Source organism: Poecilia reticulata, chromosome 14 (assembly GCF_904066995.2).
Source record: "Poecilia reticulata chromosome 14, P_reticulata-male-v2, whole genome shotgun sequence".
In the NCBI taxonomy this organism is placed as follows: domain Eukaryota; kingdom Metazoa; phylum Chordata; class Actinopteri; order Cyprinodontiformes; family Poeciliidae; genus Poecilia; species Poecilia reticulata.
In genome coordinates this window covers 19,504,861-19,529,122 of record NC_088843.1, presented here as the reverse complement: position 1 = coordinate 19,529,122, position 24,262 = coordinate 19,504,861, and the positions used below count along the sequence as shown (strand labels likewise).

The following is a 24,262-nucleotide window of genomic DNA, read 5'->3' as shown; positions in this document are numbered from 1 at the left end:
GATATATCATTGTGCCTGCCAAACACATAAGGCTGAGTGGAGCGGTCGACCGCTCCAAGATGGCCGCCCTAAATCTCATCAGCTACAATAGGCGAGAGCGGTCCAGGAGGAGTCTATTCTTATATTATCTCTATGGTAGAGCCACGCACCGACCATAGTTGACTCAGAGCGGAAAAAGGCAGCGGATAGTATAGTTTTACTACAAACTGTACTTATTTTAACTCTTGTACTGGAATATACTTAATAAATTTCATTAGTTTAAGAAAGAGAATAAAACCAAAGTCCAAAACATGTTGAATAAACACAGCAGAAAGAGTTTTATTTACAGCTTTCCTTCACATGACTTTCTACGCATGCGTACTCAATCGGTAGTAACTAGGAATGTTCATGTTCAATTATCTGGGAAGCAGCTCGCGCTCGACACCACACAACAAAACGAGATCCGACTGTCTTGTGCTGTTCTAGACAGGAAGCAGCACGTCGATCTGCACGAGCCGCGTTCAGAAACTGAGGTAGCCAACGAGCCGCAATGAACTTCTTCGGGTTCGGTCAGACTGCGGACATCGATATAGTTCTGAATGACGCCGAGACGAGGAAGAAAGCGGAACACAACAGCGAAGACGGAAAGAAGGACAAATATTTCCTATTCTTCGACGGAGAGACGGTGTCGGGAAAAGTAAACGTCACGCTTAAGTACCCGGGAAAGAGGCTGGAGCACAATGGCATCAAAGTTGAGTTTGTCGGCCAGATAGGTGAGCAGCTAGTAGGCCTGCATTTCAGTGTCCATAGACAGAAGTCACCAAAGTATTGCGCGACACAAAAAGGCTTTCAAACTATCTAAACTCACAATGCAGTTAATGAATGTATTCCACGTACAGCAATGGATAACTGTTTTCACTTCCTGCCAGCGCTCAACAAGTTAATTGTGAAAGTGGCAGTTAAAAAGTATTGTCTCGTGATGTGACAACTAACTGTCATCAGCTGACGTTATCAGCCGTCGACGAGCTTTATTTGCGACCTCTGCAGGCGTCCCTCTGTTGTTGGAAACATTGTTCGTGTGCCATATGTTGGAGTAGCAAAGTATGCAGCTTTCATTTAATAGTTAATTTCATAGTAGAGCCACAGATTCAAATCAAAGATGGCAGGCCGAGGTTTATCCTAATCAACACGACTAAGAAATTTATTGATTTAGACACTTTTTCACATAACAGGCTTGGAAAATTCTGTCCAAACTAGACAGAATTTTCTGTCAAGTGTGGGTTGATTAATATTAGAGATGGCAACTTTCTTCACTTACAGACACTTGAGCAGTTTTATGTGAACTAGGAAGCAGTAAGCAGATTAAAGGAAATATTATTTTACTACTTCTCGTTTTTTGTTTTGTTTGTCCAAATTTGAAAAAATATGAAGAAAGAAAAACACCCACGTGCATGCAGAAAAGTCAAAAGCTGCCTTGTGGGAGGATTAACTTTACGCTTAACAAAATTTGGGTTAATAGCTTAACATTAGGGACACTTGACAGGGAAGCATGGAGGAGGAAGTCAGGAGAAACTAATTAAAGTAGTTACTTGGTAATGTAACAAACCAGCGCATTATACAGTAATTAAAGTTCAGTGGTAAGTCCAGACAACAACTCATTTAAAACACCACAGTTATGGGCACATCCAGGTTGATCCTGTTCTGAGTAACGTTGTTGGTCTGATATGCACTGGCAACAACTGTATCACCAGAACAGCCAGTATTATGTTGGCAAACCATGCACTGGTTATGTAGATATCACATTTTTACACATAACCAGTCTGTTTTACGTGAGAGGTTTCACTGTGATGCCAAACCAATTATTCAGCTTAAACTGAACCAGAAATCACTTAACTAAGACATAGTTCATAAAGTATGAGCCTTAAGTTTCCATAGAAGTAAATATAGTCCTAAGCTAACAGTGAAACTGCATTTATTACACAGACCAATATCAGTTTTTTTTTTAAACTCAATCAAAAGAAATGTCAATGATACCCTATGTCCTCTCATATAAATATGTTTTTTCAGAGCTGTACTACGACAGAGGGAACCACCATGAGTTTGTGTCTCTTGTGAAAGACTTGGCTCGGCCGGGAGAGCTGACGCAGTCTCAGACGTTTGACTTTGAGTTCACACACGTGGAAAAACCGTACGAGTCGTACACTGGTCAGAACGTCAAGTTACGGTAAGTTAAGTCCTCGTATGATCTCTGTCATGTTGCCCATCAACTGAACTAGTTATTCATGGTAACAGTAGGAATTATTGGAAGATGTTATCCTCAAGCTGCTTGTTTGAATAATCCAGTGAAACCCAGGTTCACCTCACAGATAGTAGTTGACAGTGGTGACAAAACCATCCATCTTTCTGTTGATGGTTTTGTGTGTCAAAGCTATTTGGGACTGTGATCATTTTCTCAACCTGTGCTTAAAACCCGAATAATCCAGCTGTGCTCTAAAACAATCTTAGAAACGTCACCACTTTAAATATTTCTCCTTCCCCTCCATTACCTATGTGACCTGTGGTTTTCATGTCACATCAGCTCTTTGCACTTTGAAGAGTTCATTCAGTCTGACATGCACAAACTGTTCAACTAACAAGTTGCCTGTTTATTAGACTGCACTGTCAGTTGATTGTCTTCAAATCAATGGGTTTTTCTCCAACATGCTCTAAAGACTGTGTTTGCTTCCAGTTACTTCCTCAAGGTGACGATAGGCCGGAGGCTCAGCGACATCACCAAGGAGCTGGACATCGTGGTTCACACCCTGAGCACATACCCTGACCTCAACTCCTCTATCAAGATGGAAGTGGGGATCGAGGACTGTCTGCACATAGAATTTGAGTACAACAAATCCAAGTAGGAGTTTTTTTTGTTTTTTTTTTAATTTATTAAAATTCACGAAATGACTACACCTTCAAGTTAATAGTGGCATGCTCACTGAAGGCTAACGCTGTTTTCTGCTTGCAGGTATCACTTAAAAGATGTGATTGTTGGGAAGATTTACTTCCTCCTGGTGAGGATTAAGATCAGACATATGGAGATCGACATCATCAGACGAGAGACCACCGGCACAGGACCCAGCGTTTACAACGAGAATGACACCATAGCCAAGTACGAGATTATGGACGGCGCTCCGGTCAGAGGTGATCTCTAAGTCCTGCCTTTCTCTTCCTGTCCAGCACTATTATCGTTTCTGCAGACTCACTGCTCTGTTGTTGTTGTTTTCTGGTGCGACAGGAGAATCCATTCCCATCCGGCTGTTTCTGGCAGGCTATGAGTTGACGCCCACCATGAAAGACGTCAACAAGAAGTTTTCAGTGCGATACTTCCTCAACTTGGTTCTCATAGACGAGGAGGACAGACGCTATTTCAAACAGCAGGTGAGCAGAACGTTTTGGTCAGCAGCGTGCAAAGTAAGCGCGCGTTACTGACAGAACTCAAATTTTACTTAGAGGTGGGGAAAAATAGGACAAAATATCAGATCAGATTTCACATTAAAATAACAACAAAATACGACTATTTAATAAACGAACATTTACTCAGTCAAGTATATTATTGTATTGATGGGTGGGAAAAGGACTTGGATTGTAAATTACTTTGAATGGTCAGTAAGACTAGAAAACAGCTCTACATGAGTATATAGATAAAATTATATTTTGATTTTAAAGAGTTGACAATAACAGAAGTTGAGTAAAGTTTCCTCGAGCTAATGATTGATGTTGCATGCAAATGAAGACAATAAAGCTGATGTTTTTGTTGGACAGTTAAGTGTGGTTTGGTTTCCCTGAAATTTAGCTCTGTTTTGAATGTTTTGCAACTACAATGAATCTTTGAAAAGATAAAATGATGAGCTGGACAATGACGTGCAGCAACAAATTCTTCTCTGAAGCAATTATTGATTATTGCCAGTGTTTGTTAACCTCAATGCTCCAGAGTAGCACAGTGTCAGAGCCAGAGGTGGTCGCATCCCTCCTAATCAATTTGGTCAGTTAAGTTGATTTGATAAGCACACCTCGGATGCTGCCTACTCTTTTTCATGGGAACACCTGTGAAAATAATATTTTCAGCTTCAGGTAAAATTTCTCATTTTTAATGCGATTCATGCCAATTCTTTAATGCAGGAAATCATTCTGTGGAGGAAAGGTGACATAGTGAAGAAGAGCATGTCTCACCAGGCCATCATTGCTGCGCAGCGCTTCGAGGGCTCCTCCAATCCAGAGAGGTCCCACAGTCAGAGCGCTGAGGACGACAAGAGCTAAACCACGGCCACTCGGGCACTTCCACTTCCTGCTGTGTCTGAGTGAACACAGCTCTTAGGTGTCAGTCCAAATGTTGAGTGAGTGAGTGAGTGAGTGAGTGAGTGAGTGAGTGAGTGAGTGAGTGAGTGAGTGAGTGAGTGAGTGAGTGAGTGAATTCCAGTATGTGTGTGTGTGTGTGTGTGTGTGTGTGTATGTGCGTGCGTGTGTGTGTGAAGGGAACAAACAGTGCCACTCTGGGCTGGAGTTGTGTTGATTTGATTTTAAGCATCTTGAAGCACTATCTACATGGAGCAGGCCACATTCAGACTGATGAATCGGCGCCAGCAACTTTCTGTCTTTCCCTGTTCCACGTAATCAGTCTGGAAAGGGTCTGTCTGCTTTATCTCTGTGGCATCTACAACAGCAGTCGCTTAGGAGGACATCTTCCAAAGGTGCACTTCAATCTGTCACTCACAGGTGTGTTTGGGAGAGCGTTGGATGTTTATACGTGGCTAGAATATTGCACTGTGAGGAAACTAGTCATACAGTAGCTTTCTAAAGAGCGACTAAACAATAGCATTTATCACACGTCTGTGACTCTTCACAGGAACCTAACAGTGTGATAGGAACTCATTAATAGGATTATTTTTGCTGCCATCTTCTGCTTTTTTTCTGCAAACTTTGCCTGTATTTTGCAAACTTGGCTTGCTCCCAGAATCCCAAACAGGAATTGGCAAACCTCATTAACATGACAAACATTGATTATCATTTGGAAGATATTGTCATACATTCCAGTGCTGTTGTGAGCATTCGGCATGATTGTAAGGTACTTTTTTAAAACTAAAAAAAATGTTTAACCAACCTTTTACATGTAGTACACATTCATCAAGCTGTTAAAATGGATTCTATCACAAATGGAGTTTTGGTATGTTTATAATCTGGTTGTTACAGTCACCAATGACTTGTTTCTGAGCCCAACTTTCTTATTTTGCACTATGACATCCTTCTGTTTAGTTGCTTTCTGCTCTCTGTTCTGTTTGTGACAGATGTAGTGGCAGGGGTTTATGAGCACAACTTCTAATTATCATAACTAGAGATGCATCAATCAGATGTTTTCTGACTATTAGTGGTTTTCTTTGAGGTCTGACCTGCTGTTTTCTTAAAGAGTTTAACTTGGATTCTGACAGACATGAGAGTTTTAAAGTCAAATTGTCACTAACCTCCATTTGATTTTTATTCAGCTAAAAGCATGAAGTACATGCGGAGTTCTTAGTTCAATTGAATTTGAACAGATTTTCTTTACGTCGACGCACGTAAGCCGATCAAGGGAAAATTGTACAATTCCGAACACGCGCCAATAGATTGGTGCATCTCTAATCAATAACATCTGGTCTCACTTCAATCTAATCACACATAGACACTTGATTATGTTCCTTTCACAATAATATCAGCAGAGAATGAAAGCTAGATAAATAACAGTGGTGTCTCTTATTTAGGGCTTCTGTTTTCTTGCTGTTTTTAATCCCACCAATTACCTTGTTTATGCTCACAATGGACAGTTCACCAGTGGAACCTGAAGGTGAAATTTGCCTTCGGCGTTGATACGTGTGTCTGTGTGTGATGACCTTGAAGTGACCTCTGCCTGTTGATGGTTTGCAGGCTGAACTTTAGCCAGTTGTGTCTCTGTATAGTTTAGTGCCAATCATCCAGAACACTCCCTGGGGTTCTCATGTACCTTTCTTGAACTGGTTAAGCTGCTTTGGATCATGATTTTAAATGTAAAAGAGGGGGGGAAAGGACAGCTCTATTTTAATGAGCTCTTAGATTCAATAAAAATTCCAAGAACTTTTTTCACTAACCGGTGTTTGTTCTTACACACAAAGCAGAACTGTAAAATCCAGCAGACAGTAGACACAACTGCTACTGGCCCTACTTCATGCAGCAAGTAAACCCAAAATTACTGACATCTTTAGCAGATTAAGGTTTAAATATCAATAAGTAATATTTCTATTTCCGAGTTCCAGTCTGTTAAAGATCAGATGGATGGCAAGAAGGTCTTCTGACCTCAAATACTTGGAGCTCATCACCAATCAAAAATCTTCAAAATGCCATTTTGTATATTCAATAAGCTGCTCTGGGTTGCTGTGACTCCAATAAACATCTTTCTACTGAGATTATCTTTAATGTCTGGAAATAACTAAATGAAAAAAGAAAATGGATGTTTCAATAAAAAGGCACACAAACAATATGTGCCTAAAGGATGCTTCCGTAAATATTTAAAGATAACTAAACATTTTTTGATAATGCCTTATAGAAGAATAATAGCTCATATGTTTTTCAGTTTAATTTATTCATAAAGTTTTAATTCATAAGGGTAATCTCAAGTCACTGTACGGGACAAAATGAGTCCAGTTTTGACTGTATTATGTTACAGTCAAAACCTCCAATATGTATTATCTAGATGTTATATGAAAGATAATTACAAAGTAGGTCATGATTGTGAAATAAATGAAACATACTTTTACATTTTATTACTAATAGAATAATTACACATATACATGCCACAGTCTAAAAAGTCTGGCATGTCTGTGTGTGTGTTGAGTCTCACAGTCGGTGTGTCACAAAACCACATTTTGCTGAAATTATCACTCCAGACATCTACCATTCTTGGAAAATCTTCAACCTGAAAATGTATTTCCAAAATAACTCGAACTGGGATTTAAAAAAAACAACGCATCTATGAAAAAATCTAATTTAAATCTTACCAAGTGTTTTTCATGATCAAACATTTTTTAAGTTAAAATGACAGATTTCATGAGACAAATCCTCAGATTCGTGATAAATAAGCTGTTACTGATGATCTTGAAAGTAGTACACCATTTTGTTTATCTTAAGCGTGATTTAAAATCCGATGTATTTTTCCTGGACAGCTCCCGCCATAATTTTAAAGGTATTAAAAGTTTGAAAGAAAAATCTTTGGATGGATTTCATACCGTATCTTTAATATGGTAGAAGTGCAAAGCGTAGGTTTATTATTATGAATAAACCTTATTAGCGTAGAGTGTTGTACATGCTCTCACAACAAGCACTGCTACAAAAACCTTCTGCTCTATTTCTGTTTAGATTTAAAGAATGTGGGTGGGGCAACAATCCACCTTTTGGGGTTCCATGTAACATCTGGGTCGCTCAGATTGGGGTTAGAGCTGTCTCTTGGACCCTAATAAGCTTGTTAGAGCTCCAGCTTGTTACCAGCCCTTTGGAGCGACCGGGACTTCTCTAAGCCTCTGCCAAGCACTCAGAAAATTAAAAGAACTGATCTGAACGAACGAGGGGAGCAAAGCTTATTCCGGCAGCAGCTCCCTCAGCTCATAATGTCATTAAGAAGATGTCTGGTGAAGCTGTGGTCAAGCTTTCAGAGAGCTGCACTATGATTGGTGCCTGGAGCAAGTCTGCTGCAGTATGAATGGAACCTCTTGGACTGTTAATGTAAAAAAAAAAAAAAAGTCCTAAATGGGAAGAGGAAACAATAAAAATATTTTATGTAGAAAATTGTTTCATTTGTGCATAATTATAGTGATATATTGTCTAAAGAAAAAAATGATCACTTAATATTTTAAACAAACCCTTTGCATACAAGTCAAGACAGCCCAAGATTCTTGTTTTACCGGAATAAAAAAAGACAGAAGCTCAAATCCTCTCATAAAAACTGAGAACCCTGACTATGACACATTTGCTGCTGTGTAAAGTGTTAACACTCCATGACTCAGAGCTGACTGGGCAACATTTCCAGAACCTTTGTGTCAGTGACGGAAACAGGGAATTAGTCTGCCTTAAAATAAAGTGCTTTTTTTTATACTCTGCTATTTTATTTGGAATCTACTCACTGAAGTCATTTCCTAATAAGGATTTAAAATCAACTGAATTCAACGTTTTAATGTAAACTGATCATGAAAGCTTTCACTGGATGCAACATGCTGCATGGAAACCAAATCTGCCACTAGGGGGCAGGGTTGAATCAAATTTATTTGCACTCTAATTTGAGGATTAAGAAATCTGCAGAGACTATATTGGTATTAATGGCACTGCCGTATTCTGTTTTATCTTTTGGTACTGTTTTTGACAGTTTCCCAACGCGATGACTGGAGCTCCTTCAGAGGAAATAATCACTGATCCAGATCTGAGTGTGCGAGATGAACACTGAGAAACAGCAGGCAGGTGATTTATAGCAGCAAGTAAGTCCAGAACCACTTGAACAATAGGAACCAAATATCACATGAAACTTTCCGTCTCATGGTATCCATTATAGTAGAATTAAAAAGTGAAAATATAGTCACAACATTTTTTGTTTGTTTTTAATTTTGTGCTATGGGCCTGAAATACAAGGATGGATGAATATCAACAGATTCTATTAAATTCTTAACATTGTGTGATACATAGAAATAAAAGTCACAGCTTTTGCGGTGGAATACCACTGTCTGAACTTTCTACGGGTGCATTGTTTGAGTTCAGCCCACTGATGCAGGTCTTCGTGTGAACAGGTGGGTTTATTGTTCAGCTGATGACTGGCGGAGTATAAGCTTTCAACTCATGTTTGCCCTAGACTAAGAGGATCACTTGACCGGAATCGTCGACATCTGCAACATGTATGAATCATGCATTTCTTGCAACACAAACGCAGCATTTCATGCGGTATGGAAGTCACACGTTGCCACGTTCAGAGGGTCACAGGCTCATCTGGGATTAAACATTTTTAGAAGACTAGTAGAGTATGCCATATCTTAATTACAACTATAAAGTACAGATATGAACTGGCACTGTTAGTCAAGTTACAAAAGCAAACAACGCGCCGTTTAGACTTAATTTTCAGTTTCCCTCAAATAAGTAACGAAATGCAGGTGTGTATATAAAGAGGCCTTGTTTATTATGATCAGGAATTTTTCAGAAAATGACAAAAACACCTTGCTACTAAATGTAAATTCAGAGGGTTTGGTTACATGTTCTTACTGATGCTTTTCTCTGCATATTTATCAAAGAAACCATAGTGTGAACGATGGTCAAGATAGCAAGAAAACTGAAGATGACTAAAAATATTATCATAATAAATAATATATTCAGCATTAAATGACCTGCCTGCTTTGGAGAAATAACAGTGGAGAAGATGGAAAGGTGTATTTTTTGCATTCCATCAGGCGAAGCAACAAAAGGTTGGCGGTAGATTTGCAGGTTAGGGAGACATTTTCCAGCGTAATAAAGCTACTGTGACTGGGCAAAAATGTTCAAAATATTCATGGATGCTAATCAATCTGGATGTTAAACTGACAGATGGATTATGGCAAAAAATAATTTATAGAGGCTCCACAACAGAACTCCATCTTGAAAAGCAACTTTTAAACTGAACTGGAATCTTGATTGAGCTCTGATTTCCCTACAACTTAATTTCCTGTTCCAAATAAATGGAAGGGAATAAAGGGTACCTAACTCGTTTAATTCAAATGCAGTTTTGTTGTTACAAAAATCCACTGTGTTTACCATCCAAGACGTATTTAATCTGTTATCCCGCATATGTTTTTCTGTTATGGACCGCAAAATTTCTGCTTGTTTGTGTTCAGTGGTGCTTTCAATGAAACCCAGTTCATCTAAACTACTTCAGCGATTTTCAGTTGAACATCTGTGTGGTGCGTTGTTTCTCCCATGTTTCAGATAGGCCGTGAACGCATCGCAGAGATAGCGCGGCTGCTGCTCCCCCTGCTCTGACCGTTCCAGTCCGTATCCACCCCGAGGTGTGCTCACTCTCTCCGCTGAGCTGCACACGCCGGACTGGCTTTTAACAAGTTTTAAACTGGAACAAGCTTTGGGAGGCACTGGGGAAAGGCAGGACATTGCTGCGAGTTATTGAGTTTTGCTATGAATGGGATGAAACGATGCGGAGGAGACGGCATTCCTGATTTTTTTTCCTCCTCCGAATAGCGACAGTAACTGACAGAAACCGCCGCCTGTCCGCCTTGTTGTCCCAGTGGAGCCTCTTCTCTTTTTTTGTTGTTGTTTAGGGTGAAACTAAACTCGCTGTGAATGCGAGCCGTGGCGCGCTTTTTTTTTTGCCCCCAGCCCGGAGACTTTCAGGGGAATATGCTCAGACACTTTGCGTCTGTCGTGTTTGGACTGCGCGGGGCTAAGCCGTGATGAGGAGGGAATTAAACAGCGGTGAAACGCCAGACGGAGACAGCGAAAGCTAAAAAGCTCATCACCCCACCAGCAGCGGACGGTGGTGAGCGACCGCAGCCCGGAGCGGACAATTCAAGGTACTCTGACCGCATTTCTCAACACCAGCCTCCTGCCGTGTGTTTGTCGTTCCTCTGTGTGATAAAATGATGGAGAACCAGAGAGGAATTGGCTAATAATACAGTGCACGTGCGTGCCAGGGAGGAACGACCGAAGCCAGACTGGCTCGAGGGAGGGGGTGTGGGGGCTCCCGTTTCCCCAGAAACCAGAGAGAACGGCACACCGGTCCTCCATTCAAAGCAGGATCGATTGAACGCTAATCAGCGCTTTTCTTTTAGCACAAGTTTATACATGTGATGGTTGCAGGTAGTATTTAATAGTTTAACCACCACAGAAAAGATTAGGTAGATATTTCACTCTAAAATCTCGACTAGTCGTTCCAAACTAGTGCCACTTGCAGAGGCGGTCGATTCTTGATGGGTTAATTATGTCTTCGATCAGGTTTTTCGTAACGGATTCTGATTAGTTTTGATGCATTTAAAGAATGGGCGGGGTTGTTAATGTTTTAATATTTGACCTGGGAGAAAATCATGGGAAATCTGTGGTCACCCACCTAGGCTTACATATCAAATCAGCACTGCGGGAGTTCAGTGTTTCTACTTGTACAGACTCATTCAGTAAATTCGAATATTATCGAAAAGCACATTGATTTCAGGAATGTCTAGTGAGTGAAACACATTCATATATATTAATTACACCCAGATAGATGTTTGAAAGCCTTTGTGATTGAGTTTCTACTTCAGCTAATAAGAACATAACATTTAAAATAATATTACATCTGACCAATAAAAAAATACAACCTTGTGCTTAATGAAAAGTATGTTTAGTACCTGTTTAAAGGTTATTTTCAACATATACTTTTAATCTGACAAGACTCATCGGGATGTATATTCTAATTTACTGAATATGACTGTATACCCATCTAGAAAAACAGGACATTTTCCAGTTTCCCAACCCTGGTCCTCAAGGCACACTGCCCCGCATGTTTTAGATGTTTTCCTGTTTTTAACTGATTAACATGTTGAACTGCAATCAGGATCAGGTGTGTTACAGCAGTGAAACATCTGAAACATGCAGGGCGGTGTCCATCAAGGACCAGTGTTGGGGAAACACGGGTGTAGAACTCACAGTTGTGTGTTAACACAATACCAAGGAAGAAATACAAAGGTAAGGATCTTAAAGGAGTGAGGCTTTCTAGTGAGGGACAATAGGCCATTTGTGAACTATTTGAAAGTCATTCAAGGAGATTTCCTTTTCAGTTAAAATAAAAATGGTGGCTAATCTTTCCAGAAGTGAACCTCCTAGCAAATTCATCCCAATATCAAAGTGTGTAATGCTCCTAGAAATAATGATAATAATAAAACACCTCAGACTCTTCATACCACAGTTCGGATGTTAAATGTCAAAATTCATGTTGGGACACTTACAGGAAATCTGAAGGAGTTTGACTTATTATGGAGGGTTAAAAGAAAGCATATCCCCTTAAGAGGAGCCATTTTCAGCTGCTTCTGTCAAATGCATTGTATCATACTACATACTAAGTTCTTCTATTTTAGTTTCATCTTTCTTTACTAGATAATGACAGATAATTTTTGGATATTAGAGGTTAGATTAACTGCAAAAGGGGTCAGGCCATTTGGACAGCATCCACTTATAAAACCTACAAAGGGTGTACTTTCTTTCCTCCGTAGCTGTAAATGAAAACATTGCTTGGATTAGCTGAGATTATTTGCCTCCCGAGAGCTGGATCAGTCAGAAGTACCATCAGGCTCTGATCTACTGGATCAGTTTGTTGTTCTGTTTAGAAATGATTGGATGTAAAGCGTTGGATTCCAGATGAGGTTTCAGCCACATAGGCGTGTCTGAAAGCTCTTCTCTTGTTATCTGAGCCACATTTCCCATGGTCTTTTAAAACCTACACTTCCCATATTGGTTTACATTGTAACAATGCATGCATGGAAGGCTGAAATGCTTGTTTAACCACGGAGAATATACACACACACACAAGCTAGGTTTTAGGTCAATGAGTGTTTATACTCGGGGCTCAACCGAAAACACACTAGGTCCAAAAACACTTCTTCTACTGTCATTTGTTTTACCAACCCTAAGCCACAAAGCTCCCAGTTTGACTGATTAACCAGCAGAGTTGTTGTGGTGGTCTAATGGTCCAGTCAAAGTCCAGTCCTCAACCTGGAAGGTGTTTTGAGGAGCTTTGGATAAACATGTCAGCACTTAGCCCCACCTTGCCTACTGAGCATCAGTTGCTGTGTTTCCATTTCGAGTGTGTGCAAATCCTTGTCTATATTCTGCCAATGTTAAGTGAATTCATTTTCGTAATTATTTATTTAATAATTCGTAATGGAAATGCAGCTGGTGAATGAATAAATCAGGGGTGCACCGATTGCAGTTTTCTCTCCGATCACTGATCTTGAAAAAGCCTAACTTGCCACTTCTGGGTTTTTATTTTGGCCAATACAGATTTTTTTGTTGTTGTCTGAAAAGTCCCTATAAATAGGGACTTAAGTTTAGTGGAGTTGATTGATAACCGCGCAGGAGCAGACATGACCTGGTGGGCAGGTGTGTCAGTCAGCCTTCTCTCATGGTAAAGAGAAAGAGGACAGTGACTGATTTTCAGACCTTTGCAGAGGTAGATAAGATCGGTTTGTTGTGCATCGGCTGATCATAAATCAGGGCCGATTTATCGGTGCACCCATAGAATGTTTACCTGTCTGTGAGTGAGATTAGGTGAATGCGGCTCAAAGTGTCTTCAGTGCAAAGTATGACTATAAAAGCTCTATGCAGATTCAGTCCATGTACCGTTCAGAACTCAATGAAATTTCAACTGAATTTCTTTGACCAGCCAAGAAATAGTTGTGGAAGAAACCCGTTTCTGAAGGCTGGATTACAAGTTGGAGTCCTGTAATTCTTCTAATGTCATAACTACGTGGTTTCCATCGGGGTCACAGTGGGAACCATGCACTTATTTCATCCATCCTCTAGTCGCTCAGAATGACTAGTTGGTTATTGTATAGACTCGTCTCCGCACCTGGAAGTGTGACATTACAGGTTATCAGCTGTTCTGCCATCAAGGTCATAGGTCAGTTCTTGGTGGAACATTTGTCTGCAGCAGGTTGTGTGTGTGTGCTTGTTTGGATTTGGAGAATCATCCCCAGCTCGCCTGCGTTTGTGCAACTGCCTCCACATTCCCAGCATGTTGTTGCTTGGTGTGCGTCTCTGATCCAGCACTCTGCTCTCCAGATGAAGAACTAATGCCGCTGTTTTCTGCTTTTATTCCTGCAACTTGTTCATTCATGATGCTCCGCGGTAAACATTTACGGATCTCTGCAGGAACACTGCAGGTTAAAGTGAATAACAGTGCAGTGTGTGCGAACATATTCTCTGAAATTTGATTCTTTGTAGCATCACTCACGAAATCCGATAATCCTGTGTAATTTGATCATAGGGGCTTTGGAAATGCTAATTTTTCTGTTTTTACCTGATGGCAGATTTGTCTGTGGGTTATTCCCTCTCTGTTCGCACTCATCAGAATAATCATGTCTTATAAATATGACATCTTTTATTTGTGTACAGGTAAAGTTGCAGCACAGTGCATGGAGCTGACACGGCGTCAGCTCCATGCCTTCCTTGTTCTCGGAGTTTTCTGATTTCCGTCGGCTTGTTTATATCGGAGATAATCAGAAGTTTTCCGTCTCTAGATGTCACATCATAACTGCTTCGACATTTATGTTTTTGACATTGAAACTTGTGTTTTGACACCTGCTGGAGAGGTGGGGTGCACAGAAACATCGGCCCCTAAGCCATTGGCCCTTTTACTGAACTCAGTCAGTGTTGATAACGTCTAGAGCTGAAAGAAATTTTAGTTCTCAGGTTTTTTTTCTTGTTTGCATTGAATAAAATAAAATTTTCAATATTGTCTGTCTCGATATTGAAATTTTTTAGATATCTGCACTGGAGGTGGAAAAAAGCGGATGGATGCATCCCGACACCTGGCTGGGGTTTGAACATATTTTTTTCTAAGAAAGGCAAAACTTCACCTCCAGTTCCTCAGACGTCCAGGTCTCATTGTTTTGGGTTAACTGAGAGAATAAAATGAGTCCTCTGCAGTACAACTTGCCTAATAACCACCCACAGTGTAAACAGAGCACAGTTGATCATACAGTGTGACAGCTCACCTTGCCGGTCTAATTAATTCAGCATTCTGAATTTAAATCGGTGTGTGGATACACCGTCTGTGTGCAGCCTTCTGCTCTCGTTTCTGCATAAAACATTAGTACTCTCAACAGTCTTTTTGTCTGCGTGCGTTTGCCAGTGACAAAGCCAGACACGACCTCTGACCCCTGCATCAGACACTGCCACATATATGTTGAGGTTAACCAGCCATTGTTATGTCTGCCTGTGTGTCCCCTTCATTCCGCCTGACGGTTATCCTGCTACTGCCGACTCCCGAAGCGCCTAGCTCCAGTCCCACTGCGGAGTCGCGGAGATGCCGCCGCGGCATTCCCAGAAGAGATTCCATTCCTCCGTAAACAATCCTGGCATTGACGCCGCCGCCGATTAGCTGGTTGCCAGGGTATTTCCACTCCGGCCTCAGATCAGATCTGAGAAACGGGAGTTCTGTTTCAGGGTCGGTCTGGCGGCGGCTTTGTGTGAAGTCACTCTGGCGGACGTCAGGGAAACCAACGCTGTTGATCGCTGAGCTTGCTGCGTTGCCAAGACGAGTGGAAATTGAACTGGAGGTTTTCACAAGGCCGTGGAACTTCTGGAAACTGTCAGCATGGAGTTTAAATATTCCTCCCTCATGTTTTCATTCAGCAGTTTTACAGCGGTTGAAAAGTGCGTGCGCTGCCTCGGTTTGAGTTTTTCCCCTTTTCATTGAATTGGATGAAAAATGTTAATGTCTCAATGCCTGAAGGGATCCTTCTTTCTTTGAATAATCAAGGGGGGGAAAAAATCAGAGCCAAGAAGAGCCATTTCTCAACTATTAGAATAAAAGGCTTCAATAAAACCTAATGGATGGAAATGTTAAGGACGGAGCTACGTTTAATCGGCTCATTTGCATTTTGCTAAAAGTTTTCAAAAAAAGAACTGAATGATTCTTCCGGATGCTGCCCCAGATTGAGTCGTCCGAACACACACACCATGACACACAGTTCTGACGTGTGAATGTGTGAACACAGAAACCGGACCAATGAAACCAGGTCATCATTTCCAATGATGCTGTGCCAGCCCAGTGTGCTCCTTCTGATCAGCCGGTTTTACTCCCAACCTAAACCAGCCAGATGCCTACCTTTATAGAGACACATTTCCTGTGTGTGTACTATATTGAACACATTATTTGTGTCTAAAAGTAAAGAGATGCAATGGATTTTGTGGAACATGAACTCTGAAGAATGTGTCACTTTTGTGTACTTCCTGCACAAAAGTGCAGGAAGTACACTTTTGTGTACGTAGAGCTGTGTACATAGGATCACAACTCTAAACAGACAATGAATCAAAGCGTGGTTCACCCATATCTGCTTTTACATTACTAAAACTTAGGTACTTTTATTGAGAGAATAGACACATTTTTTTTTTTCAGTTTTCTTCAAGCGAGCCCAAAAGAAATTAGTAAAGTAGCTGCCAGGAAATATGCAAAACCCTTTTGCAGTTTTAGGACTAAAAAGATTTACATTCCTTTCCAGACTTTTTCATTTGTTTAGATTAATTTCATGCCAAGTTTATTGTTGAGCTGACAAAAAAAAAGTAAAACTTTGTGATTGTTGATTGGTTTCTGGTTGTTTTGAAGAACTGGTTTGGGTTTCCACAGCTGGAAAAGCAGCTTGATGCCACATCTTCACTCTCATCCTGTAGATGTTTCAGGTTCTCCATTTCTTACAGGATCATAGTTCAGTAAAATGAATTAAACAGAGTTGGCAGTAATTAGATGTTTATATCAGTAGGTCGAAATCTCCAGGGGTCAGCTGTGTAACCAAAGGACAGAATCCGTCACCATCTCCTCTGTCCGGTGTAGGGAACAGTAACACGTTTCCCTCTCAACAAACATGTAGCCGTCTCAGCTTTAGAGGTCACTTAGGGATGACATCACCGCAGTCAATAATTGATACACTTGTAAAATGAGCGTGTGTCCAGCTGGGATGTGCTGAGCTCAGGCTGGCGCTGACCTTTGTTACACGATAGCCCCGTGGCCCTCCGTCCAGCAGACAGGAAGTAAAAGAGAAAATCGAAACGCCAAAATGAGCTTTTTGGAGCTGGGATTTAAATTCTCACATGACACGCTTCACTAATCTCTATTGCCTTTTATTTTAATTTTTAAATCAGGTCTTCACCCAGCTGAAAAATGTTTTTTTGTCTTTAGCCAGTCATGGTGTTGTGCAGCCACGGTTTTAAATCTTGGCCTTAACTCCCCTTAATAGTACTTGGTACTGGTTTCAGTGCCATCATGGATTAGATATCAGTGCATGCAGCCTTGCTCCGGGTCCCAGTGGAGCCTGCTTAGTGGCCCCGTTTACAGCTGCAGGACTCTTGAGCCTCGGGGCTCTAAGCGGCCCCCAGCCTCAGGTTGTATGGCGGGTCGCGCAAACCCACATTTCTTCACCTCCATGTTGTTAATTAGGTTGATGGATGCAATGTCCATCTTCTTGCATTAAGATCAAACTCACCTGTCATGTCGTTGCAGAACTTCTGCCAGTCATTCTGTTTGTGCGTAAAAAAAACTTTTTCTTGTTCTCTCAGACCAATAGTCACAATCTTTAAGTCTCATTGCACTGAGCACATTCAGACTGGAGGGACACCAGCCTATCAGTGACGTGGCTTCATCCGAACAGCCAATCACAGCGGTGTTTAGCAGACTGACTCATCTGAGCAGCTGTTTAGCATTTATCTGTTCTGTGTGCTCTTTGTGTGTTGGTCTGAAGTGAATGTTTTCAACTTTAAGAGTATTTGAAGTGGTAAAGCACGTTTTTCTGATGCTGTAATCTTCAAGTTTGAAGTAGAAATCTTTCAGCCTCAGTAAGAAAGCTATTACCTCGCGTTTAAAATCTTCCATACAGATTGCTTAGTTGAAGAAAACGACACTACTTTATTTATTTATTTATTTTTACTGGAGCACATTAGATTTGCAGCAGGTTTTTTTTGGTAGCTTTATCATGTTTTGCAGTTTGTATAAACCTACTTTGTTTTCTGTTGAGGAATATTGGTAGTTGTGTCATGGTGACTTATTGGTGAGGGAAACCGCAAAAATGGAAGTTGTTTTAAGAAGAGATGCACTCATGTGTCAGCGATTGAAATCAGAATGGTGATTAGCACGCCAAATGTTCTGTTTTTCTCTCATAATTAAATGCATGAAATTTAAATACTCCTTAGCATTTTTGAGTTTTACAAAGATTAGGAACATGTCATTTAATGATTTAATGGTGAGGGTCTTTTAAAATGTGTTTTTTTTAATGAATTCAATACTCTTGCTCTGATCAAATAAGCTCAAGGACATTTCTCTCTGATATGCTATATATTTGAATATTAGATGTATTACCTATTGATACTGATCATGGGTATTGTATTGCTATTGCTTTATTGTCAAGTCCTTGGACTATTCCTTTGAAAGTTAATTTGTACTCTAGAGAATAAAGTTCCACATCCTGTAGTCTAGGCTCTGATACGATTTTATCATGTCAGCAAGATCTTTTTCCAAAGTGCATGTTATCAATAATATAGTTGTTAAAACGCTTCAGTGAGCAACAAAGGTTAAGTTACAGGAAGAAACTCCCCAGTTTCTCAGTCAGAACTCTGTACCAAGAGCTTTCGCCTCTCACACCGAACACAGCCCTGTGGCCGGGCCTTATTCATCTTATCAACAGAATTAACAAGGTCACTGCTGATGGCCGGTCCTCTGAGACTGGAGACAGGAGGCTTTGGAGAGGGCATCGAATGACGAGCATAATGAGGTAGATAAAAACACAACACTGAAGGAGAATCATAATGCCTGTGTCTCACTTTGATTATAGTCTCGAGTGGAACCTGCGACATCTAAGTGGCTCCTACTGAAACCAGCCGGCATGGACTGAGGTGAACTGGATTTAAACGCACCTTCTCCAGTGACCTGGGACTTTTGTCCACTTGAGTTATGGTTGAGAAATTACTAGTATGAGCAAAGTAGCCTTCAATTCAGTTGATGTCTAATAGTGACCTTTCCTCTGTACTCTGTTGGATTATACAAGACAGCCCACATGATGTTAATGTCATTTAAAGGAGGCAGAACAAAGTGCTTGGTCATGGCATAAGTCTTGTTTTTGTTTTTTTTTCTTCGTCAGCTCCTAATAACTAACTATTAAAAGAAATCCCAACTGAAGTTGCTGGGGGTAGTGATCGTACTTAAAATCAATCCATGCAGGTTGGTTTACATTTGCAACAACTAGAAAGCTTCATAACATCATTAGAAGGTTTCCAGAATAAACACAGTAGGTGTTTGTAGGTCGTTCAGCAGGCAGGAAAGAAGACGAGTTGCTCTATCACTTTATTTGTTACAGAACATTTATGGAATTAAAATGATTGATTTGATTTGCACCACTCATGGTGGCAGAACTTTGGTTCTGTTATGATAGGGATGCACCAATATACAAATTTGGACCGATATTGATATCCAGTATTAATATTGCCGTTATGGCTCATAACTGACATTCATTGAAATTATATATATTTCTTTACACCTTAGGGAAACAATTGACCAGGAATAAATGGCAACAAGACGAAAACAAATATTGGTTGTTTATATCAACCTGCATTTATTTATTGAACCAGGAGCGTTATGTAAAATATAACTAATATCGGCCGCTGTCAATGTTAATGCAGATATTTTGTACATCAGTGTTCATGTTTGTTAAAGATGAATAGCAGAGACTGGAGGAGGAACAGAACATTACCGAGATTGAAATCAGGTTGTTCTCTGACCTGGTCATTTTGATCTAAATTACTAGTTGTATTCATAATTGCCATAAGCAATTATTTATTGTTATTCCTAGGCAAAACCAGACTTCTACTGGCACAAAAAAGCCATTTCTTCCATCGATCATACCCCCAAACTCCGACGTCTTTCTGCCCGACTTTCTAACCGGACAGAGACTTGAAGATGAAACGCGGCAAATTAGGTGGATTATCAGGATTTATCAACAACTAGATGATGCCATCCAGATCATGTTCCAGTGGAATATCTCTGCTGCTCAGAAATTGAGCTGTTAGAATGACGTCATTGTCCTGAGAGCATGATCCAGCAGCAATATTCAGTCAGAGGCTTCTTCAGGTTGATTGAAAGACTGACCTCTGTCAGAGATGCTTCCTGCCCACAGCATCACCATCCAACCGTGGCAAAAACCTTGAAGGCTAGAGATATTACAATAAAATTACTCCATGGTGTTCTTTGAGTTTCTGTCTGATTGAACATACTGGGTGTGGAAATGATGGCAACCTTTTTGGAAATCCCAGAGATAAAGTGTTTCAGTTCTGCGGAGACTGATATTTAAAGTTGGTAATGCTAATCATGCTAATTCCGCTAATCCCCAAAGACCGTTTAAAATGTCAATTCTGTTTTAATTTTGTTATTTTAAAAGGGTAAAACTGTTTTTCACATGGACTCTGCTCACTCACACACATGGTGGGATGTTTCCTCTGCTCCTTGTATAAATAAGTAATGACCACTCACAGCATGAAGACTTCAAAGAAATATTTTGCAGGCTGTTAATTATAGTTCTAAAGAGAAACGTGAGTCAGCGTGGCAGGTCAAAGTTTTACTGCAGATTGTAACCGAGCCAGAAAATCTCTGGGTAAAATTAGAAATTTCGAGATCAGTTTGCTTAAGTTTAATTATAAAACACGGTTCAATAGCTGTGTTGCCTGAATGCAGTTAATCTCAATGAGGCTGCATGTTTTCTCCTGTGGAGAAGTGTAATTGGCAACAACATGTAACTAGTTGACTGTAGGAAATTAAGCAACCGCATCAGTCATCATCTATTGGGCCTACAGCAGCAACAAGGTCTTTCTCTGGTCTTTCAAGTCTTGCGTGTCAAAACCTCTGAGTGTTGAGTGGATTCCACAGGAAAACATGCAGTTTTGGACAATGTTGTTTCTGTAAAGGATAGTCATCAGTCTTAAAGTATTTCAGTGACAACAATCCAAGTTAAATCCAATTAATGAGTGCTGTGCCGAAAGAAAGCTTCACAAATTCCATCTTGTGCCCGGCGTGGCTGACACAATAGCTGTTCAGTATCTTTCCATCTGTTGTGCACTGTAAATGGAGTATAATACGGATAGAAACCCACTTCAGTCATGGAATCTCAGATGGTTTGCTTGGTTCAGGAACAAACTTTTCTCTTGCTTTGCCTCCAGAAACTGAAGTTAACAAGCCAAAGGCCACAAGCCAGAGTTAAACTTTAGGGTTGATAGGTGTGTCTCTTGGCCAGCATATCTCTTGTAGAGTTGAGTGAGACTCACTTGATTCTCTGAGCATTTGGTCTGGCCAGTTTGAGATTATCTGAAAATTTAACTTTGTAAGTCCTCCATTTTCTGTTAGATTCAAAGCTACTTAAAAGAAGAAGAGGAAAAAACAGAATCGGGTCAGATTTCAAAACCAGAGACCTGCATTGGTCAGGAAAAGCTAGACTGAGAAATCTTTAGTTTTTACAGAAAAAAGTTAAATTGAGGAACAATGTGCTTTTCCTCCGTCGAACTGTTCACAAGATAAAACACCTTAACACCTGACAAGGGCCACCTTTCAGACTGTAACATGTTCAATTTGAAAAGCATGTTATTTATCTTGTTGAAGTAATTGTACAAAAGGTGCCCCAGATTCATTCAGTCTGTGTAGTTTTTTCTAGACCTCTGGGCAGGTTTAAACGATCGGGTTTTACCAAACAAATACAGATGGATTTAGATTCATTTCATCTTACACAGAAGCTATAGTCACGTGTTTAAAGTGTTTGCTGTTCTCTACATAACATTTCACTATCACTGTGTGTATTCAGTCTGCGACATTAAACTTTAACACAGCATCCATCTCATCTCTCTGATATTATTTACATCCGAACTGCACCGCTAATAAATGTTTTTGTAATTGGTACTCCATTTCACTGTCGATGTGTGGTCAGCTCCATTTAAACTACAGGAAGTTGTGAAGGCTTGTGTAATGAGTTTCCTGTCGGAGTGACTCATACTTTTGTTTGTTTAAACGGCTGCGGTGCACTCGATGATTTGCATGATGTCCTAAGCGCTACCTGGATTTGTCCCGAAATCTTATTAAACAGATTAATACGCGGTCGGCAGATGCTGTACTTCTCTCAGTTCTTATTTTTCAGGTTTTAAAAAGTTTGTGGAAATGAACTGCCTTAGGCTAACATAGATATACATGGAAAATAGGCTATTTCCTTGTCCGTAACTGTCAGCCTGATGGTGTTGGACGTTTGCTGGCAGCATGCAGCCCTCGTCATTAATCAGAGCTGCAGGGGAAGTTAATGAAGCCGGCTTGTGGAGCGTCCGCATCCAGTCAGTGAACCATGAGTTGTTTCTTGCTTGTCTTTCAGTTTTAAATGCTGTCCAGGGTAACTGACAGGACAGATGCCTCATTTGGACAGAGGATTAGTTTCAGCTGAACCCACCTGCTTTTTCAGCACAACTTTCTGGGAGATTTATGTCAAAGGTGCCCTGATAAATCACTTATTTATTAATGTGTGTCAGTGTGAGTCAGCATGCTATGCTGTGGGCCAGATGCAGTCGTGTCCTCTCCTCGGTGACATGGCGCTGGTGCCACGCCTCAGGAGAACACTTGTCACTCACCTGGAGTTATTCCCTTGCAGGCTGTTGCAGAAAGCGCCAACAACCTTTTGTAGTGACTGCTGAATGATTTGATTAAGGGAAAAATTCTCATTAAGAAAAATAAGTAGGTAAATATGTAGGAATAGCTTATAAGAATCAAGCTGTGCTGACAAAAATTAACAATTTTAGTTTAATAAGATAGACTTTTCTTTACATTTTTAGTAAAACGTATTTAATAAAGCCCGGTCTTTTTCTCTTTTTGTTGCTTTTACATCACTGTGCGTTTAATTTTCAGGTGTCTGAACATGCTTTGCTCAAAAACACACTTGGAGTTTTGCCTTTATTCTTGCATGTCTGAGAAATCCTTGAATTTCCCACGACAACCATTCTGGTGGGCAAAACGCCTGGGTGGCGGCGCCTCGGAATAAGAAACTCCTCAGAGCTGCAGATCCAAGGCTTTCGCCTCACAGAGCAGCCCTCCTCCCACACTCAACTCCTTCACACTAGCCAGCAACAATTGGCAAAGACCTGGTGGAACTGTGCACCTGCTCATTAAACAAGCTTATTTGTGGTTTAAAACATTGCTAAAAGGGTTAATAACAGCAGTGATGTCAGGAAGAACATGAGCGTCTTAAAGAAACAGAGGTCCAATTTCAAGCCATTAATTTCCAAAGTTAGATTTCTTTCTCCTGTTTGACATGTACAACATTTTTAGAACAGGAGGTAACACAGTTAATTGACTGGGCTATAAAATAGCACTATGTGGCTGGAAAATACATAATACTTTCCCTGTAAAGTGAAACTATTTTTAATTAACAATTTCCCTGGTAACTATAGATAGTCTGCCTTTTATTTATTCTGTTTTCTGCTGTGAATATATGGTATCTGTAATAAATGATTTTACCCTGCATGCTCGTTTATTATCCATAAATCTGAAATGATTTTTCACTTGGTTCTTTTTATACATATTTCACAGCATCTATTTCAGTATTCATGAAACGGGAAAGTAGCTCTGCTCCTGGTAATGATGTCAACAACACAACTACTGCAAAGCCCTTTTCAGATCATACTTTGAACCTGTGATCTGCATGTTCACTGTAAACACTGCACTCTGTGATGTGTGCACTTCGTAGCTCACAGAAATAAAAGTCCAGGTGAACAAGGACACAGTGGTTCAGTGTATAGAACATTCATCTGTGTCGGCTCATTGTTGACATTTTTTACTCGTCCTTAGCTTTGCCACAACTGAAGCAGACAACACAGATTCATGTCTCACTTGATGTTTCTCTTCTTTATTGACGGGTATTAGTTGTGCAGATCTGCTTTTATTATAGGTTTGGGTCAGTATGAGATTCTACAATATGACAAGATTAACAACAAATCTAAAGTAAAAATGAATAAGATGATTCATACAAATGGCTTGTCAAATCCAGTGTTTGAGCATCATTATCTAAACTTTTGGTCTTCAAACTGGAACTCTTTGCTTTTTATGCTTTAAATATTTCAAAGTGGCTAAATTGTTTCTACCTGTAAATGTAAGATAAACTTAACAGGTTTGTATCAGGAAGTGAACCAGCGGTGCAGTACTTCTAGATCCATACAGTAATGACTAAGTTGTGAGTCTGTTTATGTGATGCTAGTCTATTTTAAAGGAAGGTTTTATTGTCCAGCATAATTCTTGTATTTTCATCAGCTCAGATAAAATGACTTCACAGAAATGGAGTTCTGTCGGTGGTCAAGCATGTGGTCGGTAGCTGGTAGCGTTGCGTCTTCTGTTACTGTTGAGGTTATTTGGTCTTGTTCATAAAATTCTCAGCTTTATGTTAAGAGACGTGTACCAGCTCACAAAACCAGCTGTTGTGAATAAAGGGCCATTCACACTTAGAACAATGACTGTTACAATAAAATGGTA

The 24,262-nt window shown here is 40.2% G+C and overlaps 2 protein-coding genes across 5 annotated transcripts in view; both read left to right on the top strand.

Moving 5' to 3' along the window:
- Positions 1-68: 68 nt before the first annotated feature.
- vps26bl (vacuolar protein sorting 26 homolog B, like) lies at positions 69-6,112 on the top strand. Its single transcript, XM_081615671.1, has 7 exons — positions 69-752; positions 2,047-2,203; positions 2,708-2,872; positions 2,984-3,159; positions 3,254-3,396; positions 4,138-4,376; positions 4,429-6,112. The coding sequence occupies exons 1-6, from the start codon at positions 530-532 to the stop codon at positions 4,273-4,275; spliced, it is 1,002 nt and encodes a 333-aa protein (XP_081471797.1). The 5' UTR covers positions 69-529; the 3' UTR covers positions 4,276-4,376; positions 4,429-6,112.
- A 3,881-nt stretch (positions 6,113-9,993) lies between these two features.
- The window catches only part of arhgap32b (Rho GTPase activating protein 32b), an 88,585-nt gene continuing 74,316 nt past the window's right edge, over positions 9,994-24,262 (top strand). For all 4 annotated transcript variants that reach the window (XM_008428365.3, XM_008428367.3, XM_008428366.3 and 1 more), the window contains exon 1: positions 9,994-10,553. The gene's annotated coding sequence lies outside the window, so the exon portion shown is untranslated. The remainder of the gene's footprint in view (positions 10,554-24,262) is intronic.